Source organism: Carica papaya, chromosome 3 (genome assembly GCF_054855325.1).
Source record: "Carica papaya isolate Zhongbai chromosome 3, ASM5485532v1, whole genome shotgun sequence".
Lineage (NCBI taxonomy): Eukaryota > Viridiplantae > Streptophyta > Magnoliopsida > Brassicales > Caricaceae > Carica > Carica papaya.
This window is the reverse complement of record NC_142311.1, coordinates 978823-993254: the sequence shown is the minus strand read 5'-3', so window position 1 is coordinate 993254 and position 14432 is coordinate 978823. Positions and strand designations below refer to the sequence as shown.

At 32.7% G+C, this 14432-nt stretch overlaps 3 protein-coding genes across 3 annotated transcripts; 2 read left to right on the top strand and 1 right to left on the bottom strand.

Moving 5' to 3' along the window:
- Nucleotides 1–32: 32 nt before the first annotated feature.
- Nucleotides 33–2410, top strand: LOC110815524 (peptidoglycan-binding LysM domain-containing protein). The gene is made up of 3 exons (XM_022043352.2): nt 33–585; nt 1645–2032; nt 2178–2410. Exons 1-2 carry the CDS (start codon nt 178–180, stop codon nt 2017–2019), a joined length of 783 nt encoding a protein of 260 aa, XP_021899044.1. The 5' UTR covers nt 33–177; the 3' UTR covers nt 2020–2032; nt 2178–2410.
- Nucleotides 2411–2681: 271 nt separating this feature from the next.
- Nucleotides 2682–6586, bottom strand: LOC110815293 (vacuole membrane protein KMS1-like). The gene is made up of 8 exons (XM_022043011.2): nt 6309–6586; nt 5844–6046; nt 5644–5722; nt 4814–5113; nt 4477–4634; nt 3997–4113; nt 3701–3877; nt 2682–3134 (listed from the first exon to the last, which is right to left on the bottom strand). The coding sequence occupies exons 1-8, from the start codon at nt 6355–6357 to the stop codon at nt 2940–2942; spliced, it is 1278 nt and encodes a 425-aa protein (XP_021898703.1). The 5' UTR covers nt 6358–6586; the 3' UTR covers nt 2682–2939.
- Nucleotides 6587–9346: 2760 nt separating this feature from the next.
- Nucleotides 9347–14373, top strand: LOX1 (lipoxygenase 1). The gene is made up of 9 exons (XM_022043019.2): nt 9347–9758; nt 11018–11310; nt 11502–11733; nt 11881–12222; nt 12337–12422; nt 12501–12608; nt 12697–13001; nt 13101–13364; nt 13467–14373. Exons 1-9 carry the CDS (start codon nt 9539–9541, stop codon nt 14218–14220), a joined length of 2604 nt encoding a protein of 867 aa, XP_021898711.1. The 5' UTR covers nt 9347–9538; the 3' UTR covers nt 14221–14373.
- Nucleotides 14374–14432: the final 59 nt, after the last annotated feature.

Sequence of the window (14432 nt, the reverse complement as noted above, 5' to 3'; positions counted from 1 at the left end):
CCTCTCTTTATATAGAGACATGGACGGAGTAGCGGGAAATCAAGTTTGAAGCGGGTCAAACTATTGACTCCGTTGACTTTACTAAAGAGAAAAAATTAAAAATAAAATACAATTTTAATTTCCGGAATATAAAATCAGTCCTTAAACTCCACACATTATCTTTCGAGTTGTCATAAGATGAGTTGCTGCTGTGACCAAAACGACGATGCAGAGTCCCTAACGCAACCTCTCTTCACCACCGACATGCCATTGCCAGCCGAGACGTCACCGACCGACACGATATCTCCGATCAACTCGCACTTCACGGCTCTCACGTGCCGCGACACACTGCGTCTCATCTTCCAGAAGCTCTCCGTCCCCGACCTTGCCCGGGCGAGCAGTGTGTGCAAGGTCTGGAACTCAGTGGCATCCGATGATTCCATCATGGTGAGCGCTTTCATGGCTCCATGGGGGCTCAAGGAGGTGGTGGGAAAGCCCGTGTCTAGCAGTTTCTGGAGGGATAATGGGATCGGCAAGTTTGCTATCTCGCATCGGATTTTGCGTGGGGACAGCGTGGCTAGCCTTGCGGTCAAGTATTCAGTTCAGGTATTGGGAATTAGATGTTTGGGGGGTGAGAAAAATTACAAAGGGGTGTGAGAGTTTGTTAAATTTGTTGTTTGCGTGTTGAAATTTAGATGTTTGATTATCTGGGAAACTGTGAAAAAGCTTTATTTTTTTTTTTATTTTTCAATCATTATTGGAATCTGGGTAGCTTCTAATCTAGGTTTAGCTAAATTAGTTGTTAACTAAAAGTAACATAAAAATGTGAATTTTTAGTTAGCCTTTTGGGTTTTCTTTGTGCCTGGGAATTTAGCAATTGACTGCCTAGATACACAGTTTTAGAAAGCATGTGGTTCTGTTTGGCTGGTGGGAAAATTGGAAAAGTTGATGATTAGGAAATGGAAGCTGTGGAACTTTTAGTTGAACTGATTTTCCATTGTTCTGATCCGCAATAGGGTACAAGAAGAAGGAGCTTATATGAATTGTCTGTATTTAGAATTATTTGCATATCTTCTGCAATATTTCTGAGCAAAATCCAGATTAGAAATGACTAGGATGAAGATTGAAAATCACAATTAAGCTTATTGTTTATACTTTTATATAAGCTTTCTTTTAATGACCAAGGGTCGAGCCTATCATTCAAACCAACATTGCAAATGCACAGAGCATTCTTGTACTTTAGACGTCTGGTTCCTCATTACTTAAAATCATTGTTAAAGTGAAGATTGGTTTGAGTTTTCTGGTAACTGAACCCAAAAGAGTTATGAAAATTGTCTTTATGATGAGTATCTTCAAACTTTATGGTTACGCAGAAGATAAAAGATATTCATAGCATGAGGTTTTGTTGCAGATATGGCAGATTGTGTCTTTGCATTTATTTTCTTTTTCCTTTTACCATGATGTTTTCTGCATTTTGACTTCTTCAGATATGGAAAAATACCCATCTCATTGTCCCCTATTCTTTTGATTTGTCTTCTCCACTTCTTGACTGCAAAGAAAAATTTTCGTGCTTTACCCTAGTAAAATCATGACATGTTTAGTGTTTTAACTTCTGCTGCTCAAAAGAAAATCTATAAATCTTTTGTTTTCTGCTTAAAAATGCAGGTTATGGACATAAAACGTTTAAATAACATGATGAGCGATCATGGCATATATTCAAGGCAGAGATTGTTAATTCCCATAAACAATCCAGAACTTCTTATAAGTGGGACATGTTATGTAGAGTTGGATGCTTATGCAAAAAGGGAAGTTGCGGTGCTATATCTGGATGGTAAACCTGACAAAAATTTGGGCTGCTTGTTTAATAGGCGGAGCTCGGGGCAAGCCAAGAGAAGAATAATCGATTCATTGAGGAGAAGCATGCAAGTTGATGATGGAACAGCTCAATATTATTTGTCAATTTCAAATGGTGACCCTCGGGCTGCATTATCAGAGTTTTCCGCAGATCTTCAGTGGGAGACACGGGCAGGCTTGGCTTAGTTGAAATGTTATGGTAAGAGTTTCATGATGGATAAACTAAATGCTTAGAATAATTTTACTCTAATCTTTACATGAACAGAAGAAAGCATCTAAATGTGAATATTATTGCGATTATCTGGAAGGTTAGATTTTCATTCAATAATAAAATTGTGATCCAGTTGGTGCTTCAAGCCAGAAGCGGAGCAGCTGCCTGTGTTTCTCATTGTGTGGTCTACTTTCATGTCCTCTTCTGCAAATATTTTAATGTAGCTGATTGCTATGTTATTAGATATATATATATATATATATATATATGAAGCTTGTAAGTGTTATGTGGAGATACATGCTTGTACAATTGATGCAATTGAAAGTGAACTCGCTACTTTGGTGTGTTCTAAACATTTTTTTTCAATCTCGGCTAATTTCTTTCTTTCCGAACTTCTTAAATGCATTCATGGTTCTACATCTGATTTCTGTTCTGGTGTCTCTTAAAGTCACAAAATTATCAATTCAAGAACATTACATTCCGAGAAAATAGAATAAGGAGTCAGCTTAGTTAATAAATTTTCCACTCTGATTAATTATTAGATGTTTCTATAGTGGATATGAATTCAAAACTTTTAAAAACATGATTAGTTTTTTTTAAGAAATTTGTAGAGTAAAAACTTAAAATGAACCAATAGTATATGAAATTTTCAGTTCATTGATATTACTGAAGCACCTAGTAGTTTTCCATTGTGAGATGCTGAAATTTATTTACAAAGACTTGTCCTATACAGACTAAAGTTCAACTATACTATTCTGGTGACTGACAGAAATAAAACTTTCTGCCAAATCTATAAATCAACGTATCATGAAATGCCAAAAAGAAAAATACTAAAGGAATAAACAACTTATGATGCTCCAGCAGTAACGAAACTTCTACAAACTCTTTCAACTCCTTAAATGGATTCAGCTGTTGAAGGTTCTGAATCCGATGCTATGGAGTTATTCGATAATGCTATCAACTCCTTTTCTTGTTGTTCCTTTAGAAAACTCTGCGCAGTTGCTGTGACAATCTTGAAGAAGAAGTTCAGGAGCATAAGCCAGACAAGAGTGTTCCAAACTAAAGCAAATGATAGTTTTGAATCTTTAACCTGAAAAAGATAAGGAATAATGCATAAAAAGGAATAAGTGCATTTGGAGGACCGACAGAATAAGAGGTTCTCCACAGCATGTGAAGGTGTCTCTGAATAAATATTTTGGGTAAACTATAGTTTCATCCTTTTATATTTATATTTAGGACTTATAGTAGTAAAACCCTTGTTTTTTTAGTGGAGTATTTTAAAGTTTGATATTTGGTTTATAATAAATCACTAATTTAGAAGCTATTCTATTGGAATTCTTTAGATATTTTTAATATAAATTTGTTTAACTTCACACTTCTAATTATTCTCTGAAAACAACTTTATCTAAACTACAAAAATCCAAATAACAGAATATTAAACTGTCATAATTAAAAAAAAAAAAGGAAGAAAACTAATTAGACTGCAATTAGGTCAAACCACAGAAAATGAGAACTATATATCAATGAGAATATTTCACATCTATTTGATTTTCTAAAGCAACATCCGGAAAACGATGTCAAGATATCCAAACTATAAAGGCATCTGGCATGGATATGTAAAATGTGTCCAGCTTTCGAGATTGCCTTGGATTTTACCTTCACTATTGAGGAGGCTGGAGAGGGTGTCATAAGCTTGTCTCTAATAACATGCAGCTTTGTGACAAGGTTAGGCAAAATAGCATCAAGGCCTGGAATGAAGCTGAGCAGCCACATCAGCTCATTTTCAACCAAGTCGAGAAGCTGATTGTTGCAAACTGAAATGATAAAAACTGTCTGCAGAGAGAAAATGAAAAGTAATTAAGAGGGAAATACTGTAAAGAATTATAGATATGAAAGATATTAGAAGTAGGTATTAAATGATTTAAAAAATGAAATCTGGTGAACTTTTAAACCTGAATGTGAGTTTTGATGATTGCCTTTCCGATCAGTGTTGCAAAAAAGAATTTCCAGAATGGAATACCCAGCTGCCCACACATAATGCCCGCAAGATCAAACAGAGGATTTGGCACCTGAATATCTCAAAAATCAGAAAGTTGGTCCGATGGTAATTGGAAGATAAAGAAAAAGCTAAAATTTTGGGAAGCTCTAATTATAGTTTAGAAAAGAAACATTGAAGACACTCAATATATGAATTCATGGTACAGAATGATTAGCGTATATCATAAGAAATTAAGAGGAAGAGTCAATACTCCACCTAGGATATTGCTTTAGCACACTTCTCCTCAGGTGAAAAGTGATTCCTTTGGGAAATTTCATAAAAAACGTGTACCATTCACTATACATGCATCATTTGTTTCAATCCAAGCAGAATACTTTATATGCAAAAATAATAAAAATACAATCACACAATCTCACTGGAAACACGAACTTACCGAGGCAAGAACTAAAATTGTGAAGAAGTTTAGATATTGTGAATGTGAAAGGAACCAATTTTTGAAATGTTTGAGGTGGTCGTCTATGATTCTGCTATTTTCTGAGGGAGAAGAATCCAAATCTTTCATTTCTTCCAATTTACTTCCTGATATCAAAGCTGCACACAGGTTTCAATTAGAAAAGAAAAGAGAATCAAGAAAACAAAAAACATTGAGGACAATGATGGTCTACAACATAACTTGTCAACGAAGGTAAAATGCTATTTCTGATAGCAGATGCTCATCATATAAAACCATACTTGAGTATATTGACTGTTTAGGTATTGATGGTAGCTACCTGCTCTGGAGATGAAATATGGGGGAAGTTCTCCAAGTGCAGTTCCTACACCCCATAAGATAGCCTCTAATTGTACCTGAGGCAGTATGCTGCTCAGAGGAACTCGTGAACCATGTAGGGAGGTAAACAATGGAGGACCATATTCATCACAATCTTTATCAAGCCATGAAGGACTACTATTCAATTGAATTGTATCATATAGCGCAGTCTTTATATCAACTCGTCCACACTTCACAGCTTTAATTGTAAACAAGGCAATATGTGGCCCCAAATACAGCACAAATGTGTGCAAACCAGATCCTGCAGATCAAAGAAACCATCAGAAGTTATTCCAGAAGCTCAAATGAGAGTTCTCAAGCAATATCAAATAAGCACCCATGTTGATCAATACAAGTCTCCAAACAGAGCAAAACAAAAATAGATATCAGAAAGTGCATGAACATTAACTTCGTCAGAAACCAGGACAGGTATATATAAAGATCCTAACTTTTTACAAAAGTCAAAAAAAGAAATTGTGCATGAACATGCCCCCGCAAGTATCTTAAATTTTATCTCCATAAGTTTAAAAGAAATAACAAACGACCAAAAATGAACGATTACTGTGAACAAAATACCCATGAACAACAAGAGAATCCCCCAAAAGTTTAAACGTTTCCAACGTGACTATGCCTTGGGTGACAATTATCGAGTTATTTTCAGCCTCGTGTCTTCAGAACCATGTCATATCAAACCAAGTTACCCAAGACTCCAGAGGCTAATTTGTTAGCAAGATTGAAGAAGGCCGTTAAAAGGTACGGAAATAAGATGGTAACCAAGTATCACAGCCTTACCAAGACCAATTGAGGACGCCACACCAAGGACTAACCACCAGACTCCATATTGGGCATACCGAAGAAACTCCTGAATATGCTGCAACATCAAGAAGTGACAAGTCTGGGATAAATTTTGAGATAAATGCGAAAAAACCAAAGTGATAATGCAGGGGAAGCATGACTCTGTTTCCATCAGACGTAAAGTACTGTGACAATACCCTTTCATGAGCTCCCACAATAGCCATAGCTAGAATTACAACACTTCCTGCCTGAATACTCCTAAGCATAAACCACCCACCCGGATGAAGAATAGCTCGCTTGAGACATTGTATAACAGCCAACACAAAAAACTTTATGGTCATCAATGGCTGCGTTGTCAACGTGAGATTTTCCATTTCCTCCCGATGCTTCTCCCTCAGTCCTGCAAAAACAAATAGTTTAACAAACTCAGCTGAATATAAATGAAGAATAAACTACCACTCGGTAATAGAAAACCTATCGCGCCAAAGTTTCTCCACTGTTCTCGCATTTTCTCAACAACCAAACAGGAAGTACTAATTCAACAATCAAAACAATCACTGGTAAGCTTAGTGCCTGATTATTTGTGTTGCTTTGCTTTTCCATCATTTTCCCACCAACCAAACAGATAAACAAAAAGTGTAACGGTCGCGCACATAACTCACCAGAAACAGACGCGCAACTTGAGTAAAAAGGTTCCAGTTGCTTTGCCATCGAAGAACGAGCAGTCAACAACAAGAGCCTCACAAACAAGAAAGAAAGAAATCCCCTCAGTCTCAGACTTCCAGTTTATATATACATACAAATAGATATGTACGTATACGCGTATATATAGCGCAGATAACTCGATACAAAATGGAATCAATATATATAAACTTAGCCTTCAAGGTTTGCATTTAAAAGATCGTCTCGAAGGAAGCGAAACGGATTGTATCTGGATTCGTGCGGGAAGGAAAGTACTCAATTACGTGAACAGAAGAAGACGCGGGAAGGAAGAATGACCGAAGGGTATGATTCCATGCAACTGAACTAGAGTAAGTTTGCTACAACTGCTTTCACTACTTGCCACGTAATCACTACTGTTTTGGCTAGACTAGTCCTAACTTAACATTTGGCCGTTAGATTATTAGCATATTTATAGCAATTAAGTCGAATTAAATTATTATAACTTTCACAAAAATAAATATTTAATGATAATTATGTTATCTTAATTGAAATATCTTTAATAAATTAATATTTAATTTAATTTTTTATCATTAAGATAAAGTTTATTGGTTAATTAAAGCTCCTTTATAATATTGAAGAGAACAGAAGTTACCATAAGGGTAAAATTTTGTTGGTTAATTAAAGCTCGTTTATATGGTGCACTAAATATTGTATATATATATATATATATATATTATATTCACACGTTGAGAATATGCAGTAATCATGGGTTTACATATTTATTTTAAAAAAAAAAAATTCATATTGATTTTTGCTTGTGGAAAATGTTGATATAAAGGATAAAGCTAATGTTAAGTGAATTTGTCCAACTTTAATTCCATAAATTATATAATTTGATTTCAATTGGTGGATGTGGATTTTGGAAGATTGTGTTATAAAATTTTGACTAGTGGGTTTTGAGACGTAGACCAAGATTTAAACATATCGTTGGAGATTTGGGTTTACCATTAGATAAATAAACCATCATAATTATAATTATGCCTAAAAACCAAAATTTATCAATCGGTCAAGTGACAAATCATAGTTAGAAGTGAATGTTGCAATTAAATCTTATTTTTAGCATAATGTTATGTTAATTTTGAACTTATAATAATATAATTAAAAAATATAAAAAAGTTAAACCGCGTTTAATATACAAAAATATATTTTAATTTTTATTTTTTATATAGTTAACTCACGATATTATAATAATTATTAGTATGATATCATTAATAAAAAAATACAATCTTATACTTATTTTATCAATATATATTTGTAATTTTTATATTTTTTAAATTTTCGCGTGTGTTTATTAATAAAAACAAGCAATGATTATACATTCAACTTTAAAAATACCAAAATTATTTATTTTATAGCGACACTATTGTTTTTATAATCTATAGATACATTAATCATTTTAATTAGTGAATAATTTTTTGATTAACGAAGTTATAGATACATTAATCTAAAAATCATAAAGATAATATAATTGGATAAGGGGTATTAATTACAAAGAGGAGTGGTTAGAGCTCTAAGTCCAATATGTCAATCCCGTTTTGCCAATTCATGTATTAATTGAAATTCAATAAAGTGTATTAGTTGAAATTTCTTCCCACTATTGTGTAAACATACTTACATTTTTTGAACCACATATTTTTTCCGTATAAGTTAAGGATAAGTAGCATTCAATGATTCCGTTGGACGTCTATACATACATATATATATATATGTATGTGCGTGTGGTAAAATAAGGAAATTTGTGTGTGTATATATATATATATCTACGTACATACGAGCCTAAAAAAATATATACTATAATATAATTTAACTCGAATTCATAATATTTATAAAAATAAAATTATTTATTAAATTAACTATTATAAAAATATATTTTAAATTATTTTAGGTGACGTGTTTATTTTTAAGTGGATATTTTATGAAAAAAAAAATATTCACGAGTATAGATGTATACTTACATGTATGCATGATCAACTATACGATGTATTTATTATTTTTAGGAAATTAATTTTAATATTATTAAATTATATATATATTTTTAAAAAATAATTTATATATTTATTAATTCAATAACTAATGAATATTAATAGTAATATCATACATATAATTTTTAAATAATAACACCTAAATATAAATATAATTTAATTCGAACCTACCAACTTTTATTTTATAAAGTACGTAATAATTATTAACGTAAATAATGGTAAATATATATGGTTTTGAGGGGGAGGAAATTCATTAATGAGAATTGATTGGTAACTACATTATTTACACTCATTTATTGCAGGCTTAATTTTAGGACCACTTATTTTTTGGTACAACATTTGGATCATTACACGTGTCTAGACATACTCACATACGTACATATAGATATACACACGTGTGCGGTCTCTTAAAGTGGTTATCAAAAGGATGTCTTTGCTATTGTTAAAAAGAATTACTCAAGCTAATAGAATTTTCAAACAAATATATTGTATTTATTTATGAAATAAATATTTATATAATTAGATAAATTACAACGAAAATATAAAAAACGTAAATCGAATTATATACAGGCTGTAAATAAATAAATAATTACAGCTACCATTTTAACCTAAGAGTGGAAATATAAATTAATTTTAAATTTTACCAATTGTGTTTTTTTCTTTTACCATATGGTTATTAATAATAGAAATTAATTATCCATAAGTTTAAAATAAAATAATTATAAATTAAGAGTAAAATATAAAGTACAAGATGTGATATTAAATACATATTAATTTAAAACTTCAAATTGATATAAGAAACTAAGAGAGCGAAAGAAAAAAGAAGCGAGAAAAGTCGGTGCTAATTTAAAAAAGCCTAATTTGGAAAAGATTTTAAAAAATAAGAGGTTAAATTTGAATAATGTAAAAGATCAGGGACTTCTTTGTAATTAAGCCAAATAAATCCTTCTTGTTTGGATGCAGAGGAGAAGTACGTTGGTGGTAGTGCTTATTATTAATCTTCCTAATCGTAGCGCGTTAGCTTCTCTATAAATAAGTCCTTCTATTCTAATCTCTGTCAAGCACTGAAACTTCTATATTAAGTTTCTAATACATTTTCGTAGTTCAGATATCAGAAATAGTAATAAGCCATTGTTGTACTCTTTTGTGGTAAGCAAGAGGTTGAAGAAATTAAGAAGAAAGATCTGATGTTGAGGCATTTAAAAGAAGCTTTCGCCGGCGAAGATGGAGCTGTTATCGGCAAGAAGTCGAGATTTGGCGTCGGCGAGCAAAAGAAGATCACAGGCACCGTCGCTTTGATGAAACAGGTTTCGCTGGACGTCACCGCATTGGTTAGCGAGGGGCTTCACGAGTTGTTTCATAAACGAGTCCATCTGCAACTCGTCAGTACTCAAAACAGCGATTCCGGTGAGTTCTTCTCTCAAACTCGGTCACTCAGTGTTGTGGCTTTTTTTAATAAAAAATTAAATAAGTTGTGACGTTGTTTAAGCATGGGGCTCTAGCGGCTCTGTTTTCTTCTTGGCTCTTGGGGACTTGGACTTGATGCTGATGGAAAAACGACACAGGTTACTAGGTTAATTATTAATCTGTTGATAATGATAATTTTAATAAGCAAAAAAGAGAGTTTAAGATGTTCTAATTATTTGATTAATTTAATTAATTAATTGGCTTTGGCTGGTTTTATACGGTGATAATCAACACCATTGAACTTATAAGCTCAGGAGATAGCTTGTTTTCTTGCAACTAATTCAATTATTGTCTTTGTAAATTTTTCAGTTATTTTATTCAATTTTAATATCCACGTTTTCTTCAACAATATGTTTTTAAAACTAAATAATAACTGAAATTATTAGTGAAATTAATACGTACCTACCAAATTGATATAAAATAATACAAAAACTAATTTCGTATTTAAGTCGTGAAATTAATGAATCATAGAAATATAATAAATTTTAATACAATCATATTATGTGATGATTTTGTAAATATAAAACACACTGTGTTTATATTTTATTACGAAAAAAAATACAATATTATATAATAAAATAGGATGCCAATATAGAAATTCTCAAGTAATAAAAAGTATATTAATGATCATATTAGTTAGTTCCTGTAGATAACATAATCTAATTCAGCTTTTTGGTGGTAACTTATTTGTAAATGGCCCGAATCAAATGAGATGAAAAAGACTCTTTGCTCATTATTTCTTTCTTATTTTTGCAATGATCATAATTCATATACATGAAGTACAATAAGATACGTATAAGTGACTCATTCTTTGTTTCTCTCTTGATGGATCATATGTTTGCATATATTCCATTCCCATGTTTTTGATATATTCTGATGTCCAGATATATAGTCAAAAAATAAAGTGAACTGTTAAATGTAGAAATTTGAATCCGATTCTTTTTCAGTTCAAATACTAACTATGTGTGTATGTATAAGAGATCCTATTAAAGTAGCTGAAGTATATTTTTATCAGAAAAAAAGATCAGAAAAAGCAGTAACTAGTGTTTTTGAATTATTAATTTGTTGTGTACCTTTATCAGAAGAGAAAAAAGGTGACTGAAGTTTTGAAAATTTGAAATTTTTATGTAGTTGTTTAAGTTTGGATGTAAAAAAAATTATCAACTGTTTAATAAACTCTATTTTGTGTGTCCATGCAGCAAATGAATTACAGGGGAAATTGGGAAAGAAAGTAAGTTTGGAAAACCGGATCTCAAAAACCACTCTTTCAACTGGTGATGAGACCATGTTATACTCAGTCACTTTTGATTGGGATGCAGATATTGGAACACCAGGGGTATTTTTAATATACAATGGCTACGAAAATAAATTTTTTCTCGAAAGTCTTATTCTTGAAGATGTTCCTGATCAAGGTCGATTACATTTTATTTGCAACTCATGGATTTATCCATCAAACAATGAGGAGAAATATCGTGTTTTCTTCATTAATAAAGTACGTAATCAACTTCATAAAAGCACACGGTGAAGTGTTTGATATTCTCTATAATATTTTATCCATAGACTTGCTTAACTAACTATTGCAATTGCCACTACTTTGATTGCGTTTTTTTTTATGTTATCCTAGCTTTTGAGTAGAATTACTTTTAGACATATTGTATAATAATTTTTCTAATTTCATTATAGACATATCTTCCAAGTCAGACACCATTGCCATTATGCAAATACAGAGAAGAAGAGTTAATGAAGTTAAGGGGAGACGGAAAAAGAGAGCTCAAGAAAAGGGATAGAGTGTATGATTATGCTTATTACAATGATTTGGGGGAACCAACAAAAGATCCCCGGCCAGTCCTTGGCGGATCAACCGAGTACCCTTACCCTCGTAGGGGAAGAACAGGAAGGCCACCAGCAGAGGAAGGTTAGAGATTCAAACTATGTGTTTCTCAGCAATTTTGTTAATTTAATCAATTGCCAAATGGTACATGAATTAGAAAAAAGAAAAGACTTGTAAAACGGTTTTGATCCATATAGTAACTATTGTTATCCTGTTTTTCTATTGTAACAGATCCTAAAACTGAGAGCAGGCTACCACTTCTCAAGAGTTTAAAGATTTATGTCCCAAGGGATGAGAGATTTAGCCATTTGAAAATGCATGATTTCTTTGCTTATGGATTTAAATCCATAATTCAACTTATTAAACCTGAATTTAAAGCATTATTTGACGATACCATCAACGAATTTGACACTTTCAAGGACATTATGGAGATATATGAAGATGGAAGGAAGGTGTCTGATAGTCCTCTACTTGAAACTATCAAGAAAAATGTCCCCATTGAAATATTGAGGGAAATTTTTCGAACGGATGGTGAAAGAAATTTCAATTTTCCAATGCCTCAGGTTATTAAAGGTAAAGAAACTATAATGTACCTTCTCTTCAAGCACAAAATGCAAAATTAACATCATCAACTATTCTTGTCTTTTTACACTATAATCTGATAATTTCTTCAATTGATTTAAATAGAGGATAAATCAGCCTGGAGAACTGATGAAGAATTTGCAAGAGAAATGTTAGCTGGAGTAAACCCTGTTGTTATCCGCCATCTTCAGGTAAACTTCATAAGATAGCACGTATAATGAGGTCGGGTTTACTCTTTTTACTAATATTTCGTCGAAAATTTATTGTAGGAATTTCCTCCAGTAAGCAAGTTGGAACCTAAATTATATGGCAACCAAAATAGTTCAATTAATAAAGGTCATGTTGAAAACAACCTACAGGGGCTAACTGTAGATGAGGTAACGACTTGAGATTTATGCTGAGCTCGTTATTCATTGTATAAGATGAATCATTATAAGTATGATTTTTGTTGGTTGAAATGTATAGGCACTGGTGCAGAACAGGTTATTTATATTAGATCACCATGATACTTTGATGCCATATTTAAGGAAAATAAATACTACATCCAAAAAGACATATGCATCGAGGACAATCCTGTTCTTGAATGATGATGGAACTCTAAGGCCATTAGCTATCGAACTAAGCTTGCCACATCCTGAAATAGATCAACTTGGTGCTGTTAGCAAGGTTTATACACCAGCTGACGATGGCATTGAAGGTTCACTTTGGCAGTTAGCAAAGGCTTATGTTGCAGTGAATGATTCTGGTTATCATCAACTCATCAGTCACTGGTATGACTCTTTAGCAAGTAAAAGATTTTATGCGGTAAAACGGTACTTTGAGGTATTTCTTTTTCTGAACTAGAAGTCTCTAATTTTGGTCACACATAGGTTGAACACCCATGCTGTGATTGAGCCATTTGTTATTGCTACAAATAGGCAGTTGAGTTCGCTTCATCCAATCCACAAGCTTTTGCATCCTCACTTCCGCGACACAATGAATATAAATGCATTTGCTCGACAAATTCTTATTAATGCTGGTGGATTATTTGAGGCTACAGTGTTTCCTGGTAAATATGCATTGGAGATGTCTTCTTTTATTTATAAGAATTGGGTTTTCACTGAACAAGCACTTCCTGAAGATCTCAAAAAGAGGTTAACATTCTACCCTTTCATCAATGTATATGCTATTCAGGAAAATTTTCAAAGAGATAATAAAATTAAATTTAGTTTTTTGTTTTTTTCCAAAAAAAAAAGAGGAATGGCTGTTGATGATCCAAGCTCACCATATGGTCTGCGCTTGCTGATAAATGATTATCCATATGCTGTTGATGGTCTTGAAATTTGGTCGGCTATCAAAACATGGGTTAGGGATTATTGTAGCTTTTACTACGAGAGTGATGAAATAGTTAGAGAGGACATCGAACTCCAATCTTGGTGGAAGGAACTGCGAGAGGAAGGTCATGGTGACAAGAAAGACGAGCCATGGTGGCCTAAATTACATACTCGTGAAGAGTTGATAGAAACATGCACAATTATCATATGGGTAGCTTCTGCACTTCATGCTGCTATAAACTTTGGTCAATACCCCTATGCAGGTTATCTTCCTAACCGTCCTACTATTAGTCGTAGATTCATGCCAGAGAAGGGTACTCCTGAATTCGATGAGCTTGTGTCTAACCCTGAAAAAGTTTTCTTGAAAACAATTAATGCTCAATTGCAAACCCTTCTAGGCATTTCCCTCATCGAACTTTTGTCAAGACACTCAAAAGGTGAAATTTATCTTGGACAAAGAGACACGCATGAATGGACATCAGATAAAGAACCTTTGGAGGCATTTAGGAGGTTTGGAGAGAAGTTAGCAGAGATTGAAAAAAGAATTGTAGAGATGAACAATGATAAAAAGTTGAAGAACCGTTTTGGTCCTGTCAAGATGCCATACACTCTGTTGTATCCTACAAGCGATCTTGGACTTACTGGTAGAGGAATTCCAAACAGTGTCTCAATATAAAGTTCTGTTACTCATGTATAGTCATATTGTTTTTATATCGTAATCTCTCAATCTTTTACCATTATAGATTTAAATCTTACAGTGTTACTATTAGACCCATGAATGTATATTTGTTGATGTGAATAAAGGAAATTTACGAATATAATTTTGATACGAATTTGTTCTACTAATTTAATTTTTAATATTAATAAACTTAACAATTTTACATAAAT